Source organism: Penaeus japonicus, unplaced genomic scaffold, assembly GCF_977035675.1.
Source record: "Penaeus japonicus unplaced genomic scaffold, GWHDUDI00000001_assembly GWHDUDI00000022, whole genome shotgun sequence".
NCBI lineage: Eukaryota > Metazoa > Arthropoda > Malacostraca > Decapoda > Penaeidae > Penaeus > Penaeus japonicus.
In genome coordinates, this window is record NW_028234424.1 from 6,632,337 (window position 1) to 6,637,336 (window position 5,000).

At 39.6% G+C, this 5,000-nt stretch overlaps 1 protein-coding gene across 1 annotated transcript in view; it reads right to left on the minus strand.

Moving 5' to 3' along the window:
- Positions 1-1,135: 1,135 nt before the first annotated feature.
- The window catches only part of LOC122246620 (uncharacterized), a 9,427-nt gene continuing 5,562 nt past the window's right edge, over positions 1,136-5,000 (minus strand). The window contains exons 6-8 of the mRNA XM_043005293.2: positions 2,357-2,464; positions 1,952-2,126; positions 1,136-1,438 (exon numbers count right to left, since the gene is read on the minus strand). Of these exons, the coding sequence (XP_042861227.2) occupies positions 1,299-1,438; positions 1,952-2,126; positions 2,357-2,464 (423 nt within the window). The 3' untranslated portion in view covers positions 1,136-1,298. The remainder of the gene's footprint in view (positions 1,439-1,951; positions 2,127-2,356; positions 2,465-5,000) is intronic.

Consider the following 5,000-nt stretch of genomic DNA (forward strand, 5'->3'; position numbering starts at 1 on the left):
TCTCCCTTTCTCTCTTTCTCTCCCCCTCCCCCTCCCCCTCCCTCTCCCTCTCCCTCTCCCTCTCCCTCTCCCTCTCCCTCTCCCTCTCCCTCTCCCTCTCCTCTCTCCTCTCTCCCTCCCCTCTCTCTCCTCTCTCCCTCTCCTCACCCTGCCCCTCTCCCTCTCCCTCTCCCTCCCCTCTCCCTCTCCCTCTCCCTCTCCCTCTCTCCCTCCTCCCTCTCCCTCTCCTCCCTCCTCCCTCTCTCCCTCTCCTCCTCTCCTCCCTCTCTCCCTCTCTCCCTCTCTCCCTCCTCCCCCTCTCCCCTCTCTCCCTCCTCCCTCCCTCCCTCCCCCCCTCCCTCCCTCCCTCCCTCCCCTCCCTCCCTCTCTCCCTCCCTCCATCTCCCTCCCTCCCCTCCCGAAATACGACACTCGACAGCCCGACATCAAGTAAACCCTTGGTGGATAACTTAACTGCACTAGAAAGCAAAATCAGTCACTCATTAGCAACTTCACCGTTTATTTATAGCAGAAGTTAATAAACATAACATATTGAAAAGCCTCACAGACTGATGAACAGGATTTTTGACGAAAATGACACGTGAACAAAACCATTATTTTTATTAATGCGTGATCGTCTTTGCTCTATTTTCTTTGTGATATTAACAAAAAGTCTCCTTCTCCATTGTATTATTATTCTTTTTATTCGGCATCGTATGAATTTTGTTATTTTTCTTTTATTTCTCATCATTACCTTTTTATCATTATATCAACGTTAACGTCAATTTTTCAAACATTGTTGTATAGAATGGATCTTGCTTTGGTATTTGATAAAATTTAATTCGTTGATTTAACATGAATCTAGTTGAACTTACTAAAATTTGTTGACTTCTAAATTTGATGTGATTTAATCTTAACTTATTGTTGACTTGTTGTTATCAGTGTTATGAACAATTAATTTTGTTTGAACTCTCTTTTACTTCGAACATTTTTATAATTTAGGAAAAAAAGATTCATCAAAATTAATTAAACACTTCATAAAAATCAATCTATTATCAATACACGCACTTAAAGTATAAAAAAATGGTTATTTAAACTTTCAGTCTGTTTGGCAAGAATCAAATATTAGGAAATTTGAAAATAAAACATGAGTATATCAAGTTAACATTACACCCTTTTTTGATCACCCTTAATACAAGATACCATATCACTCTTAAAATAATCAGGTCACCCTTAGGAGGTCGGCTCACCCTTAAGAATATCAAGTCACCCTTCTGAGGTCAAGCTTACCCTTAGAATAGACGATTCACTCTCAGACGTCACTGCTTTCTAATCCAAAGCAACTCATATAATTTCATGTTACCATTATACTCTGCAACATCACTACGGATGAGGCGGAAATCGTGACATTGCAGGAGCTCAAAGTAAAGCCAGTATTGTTGCAATTCGGGAGACAGTCCTGCAATTGAATGAGATACAGTTATTTCTGACAATGTTTTTTTTTTTTTTTTTTTTCTTCATTTTCGGAGACTTAATACTTCATATGATTCATTTCAAATTAGATGTGTCGGAGAAAGGAATGATAATGATGATGATTGGGATTGTCATGGGGATGATGATTATAATGATAAGGATGATGAGGATAATGAGAACGTTAATGATGATGTAGACAAGAACAGCAACAATGATAATGACAAGAACAATAACCTTAAGAATGAAAATAAAAATAAGGACAATTATATCATGATGAGGATAGTGAAAATGATGATTAAAATAACAATGATTTTAGATAATAATAACAGTAATTATAATGACAGCAGCAACACTACAGCAAATACAAGAACTACATCAAATACAAGAACTACAGCAAATACAAGAACTACAGCAAATACAAGAACTACAACAAATACAAGAACTACAGTAAATACAAGAACTACAGCAAATACAACAACCACAAAGCCAGCCGAAATACCTTCTCTCAAGCGTATGACAACGCTAATCTGCTTGATATTTTTGTACAACGGGCGCGAAGCGAAGAAAATGTTCCCGAGTATGATCAGTTCTTCTCCCTCTGCTGTGTCTATTTTCAGGAGGTCGATCTGCTTGTCCTGGTGTCCCAAATTGTCTATGAGGGTCATGAGCTGGTTCTGTTTTCGTTTTGGAGAAATCGTTAGTCTATTTATTTATCTGATTTAACTTAAGGTAATGTTATCTTTTTTTTATAATAATTATCCCTGAAGTCCTATTTTTGGGGGGTTGGGTGGAGGGTAGGGTGGGTTGGGGGGGGGAGGAGGTTGTAACGGTTTCTATTCACGCAACCTGGATTTTTTCTTTCCCCACAGATATCACCACAATGAATGAATATACATAAACATACCTTCAGGATTTTTCCTTCATAATCTCGGCGAGTTGCCATGACGGTCTGATAATATTTCACAGCAGCAGAGCGGTTTGCTGGAGCTTCTTTCGGTTCAAACACGAACACCTCAATGATTGGAGAAAAAATAAGTCAATGTTATCTGAAAGGCATATTAAAGATCACGGAAAAGGAAAAATAAGTAACAGAATTGTGTATGGAATACAAGAAAGGCTACTGTAAAAATCTAATGCTTATGTAATATAACTATATCTTCTATTTTACATCGATTATACAGTTAAGAATTTAGTACGGTCTAAAACGTAAAACACAGAACACTTTACAGAAATGAATAGATACAAATAAAATAGTGGTAAAATCATTATGATAATGGTACAACTGATAACAGTAAAAATACTGCCATTATCATTATTATTAAGAATAACAATAACAAAGATGAAAGTGATGATAAAAGATAGTAAGGATAGTAATGATAATTACGATAATGATGATTATGATCATAAAGTCATTAACAACAACAACAGAGATGATAATGGGGGGTCGCCACAGCGGGTCATACGTCTCCACTTCGCGCTGACCTCTGTACTTCTGATACACCAATCACATACACGTCTTCCATTATCACTTCCTCTTTGACCTTCCTCTTCTTCTCTTATCCCATGGCTCCTTCCTCAGCCTCCTTCTACCAATATTCCTCGCATCACTCCTTCGCACATGCTCAAACCATCGCAATCTCGCCTCTCTCACTCAGTAGCCAATCCCTCCTACCTTAAGTGTCCCTTTAATATGCTCTTTCTTAATCTTGACAACGAAAATCGCAGCACCTTCTACTCTGCCACCTCCAGCTCTGCTTCCTGTCTCGTTTGTGAGTGCAACTACCTCCAAACCATACAGCCTAGATTGTTCTGCTATCACTCCTGCCAGTCTTCTCCACTCACTCCACCCTACCGGCACTATTTTCTTTACCTCTTTACCACACTCTCCTTTGCTTTGAACACCGGACCCCAAATATTTAAAATCATCCACCTTCACCAGTTCTGTTCCTGGCAACTTTCACTCCTCTTCTTCCCAGCGCAGACCTCCGCTTCTCCAGGCTCTCCTCAACATGCTGCTCTGCTCTCTCTGCAGATCACAAGGACATCTGCAAACATAGCCCATGGAGACTCCTGTCTGACCTCGTCTGTCAATCTATTCATCGTCAATAAAAATAAGAAAGGACTCACTGCCGATCCTTGTTTCAACTCCACCTTGAACCCACCCGCTATTCCTACTGCTGTCATACTGCCCTCATACACATCCTGTATCACCCTTCCATATTTCTCTGCCACCCAAGACTTCTTCGTACAACACCACAACTCTCCTGGCACCATACCATGAGCTTCCTCCAAATCCACAGACACGGTAACTCCTGACTTTCTATGTACTCTTAAAACAAACCTAGCATCTGCAGCGCCTTTTCTAAGCATGAAACAGTACTGCTGCTCACATATCATCGTATCTGCAGCCGAGAAAACTTCTTTCATGTGCATGTTCTCAGCAAATTTCCTTAGTTTAATTACAATGATTACTCCTTTTACTGCTGTGGCTGATTAACTTTCTTTCTTTATAGTTACTACAACTTTATCCTTATTATTTAAAAGGTCGAAACCATTACAAATGTTATCTACTCATTTCACATTCCAAGATTCTCTTAAACCCTTTGTTGAAGCTCCGCTGCCATCTCTCCTAACATCCCCGTGCCTCTTCTGGCATGTCATCTGGACCAACTGCCTTCGCACTCTTCATCCTTTCCATAACTACCTTCACTTCGTGATCCCGCGGAGAGCCAAGGGCCTTCGAGAAATATGCGAGAAGGCCAGTAGTACACTATGTACGCAATGAATGGAAAGGCGAAAGCAACAAATTATGAGAATGATCACATAGCTAAAAAGGGTGTAGAGCTGCCAAATTGGAAATCGCCTGGACCTGATAAACGTCAGGGGTGATGGCTGAAGAATATCAAATCACTACGTCCTGTCAACCAATAGTACCTCGAAGTACTTGAAGCGGACGCGATCGAGAATCCAGAGATCAAAGAAATCACAAGGAAAGAATAGTTCAGAGAAGTGAGAAACACAAGTTAAACATAAATGTCAGCAACGCAAAATCTCTTTTGAATTCAAGAACTATTTCTTTCGTAAAATATGGAACATATATTGTGTTCTAGAGGAAAGATGAATTGGACAAAAGAAGACGAGAACACTTTTGACTGTAATCGAGATAATATATTGTGTTCAACGCAAAAATCAGAGGAAAGGGATTAACCATCGTACGAAATAATAAGCTTGCGAGAATATATATCAAAGAATGAAAACCTCAAGATTAAAGAAGTGAATAATGAAAGCATGTCGGGGGAAGGTAAGGAAAAAAAAAATCAAAACTAAGAAGCTGTAAAAATAGAAAGACAACAAGTGATCAGAAGTTATTTACAAACACAGGATCTATCAGTGATGAAATGAGCTGGGACAAAGCACAAAAAGGACATCTAAAAAGACGACCACGACTGCCAAATATCAAATCATATTAATCAGAAAGATGTAGTCTGGGAGGGTAGTTAAAAAAGAGTGTCGAATCTATGGCATAGATAGAGAGATAACTCACCCCA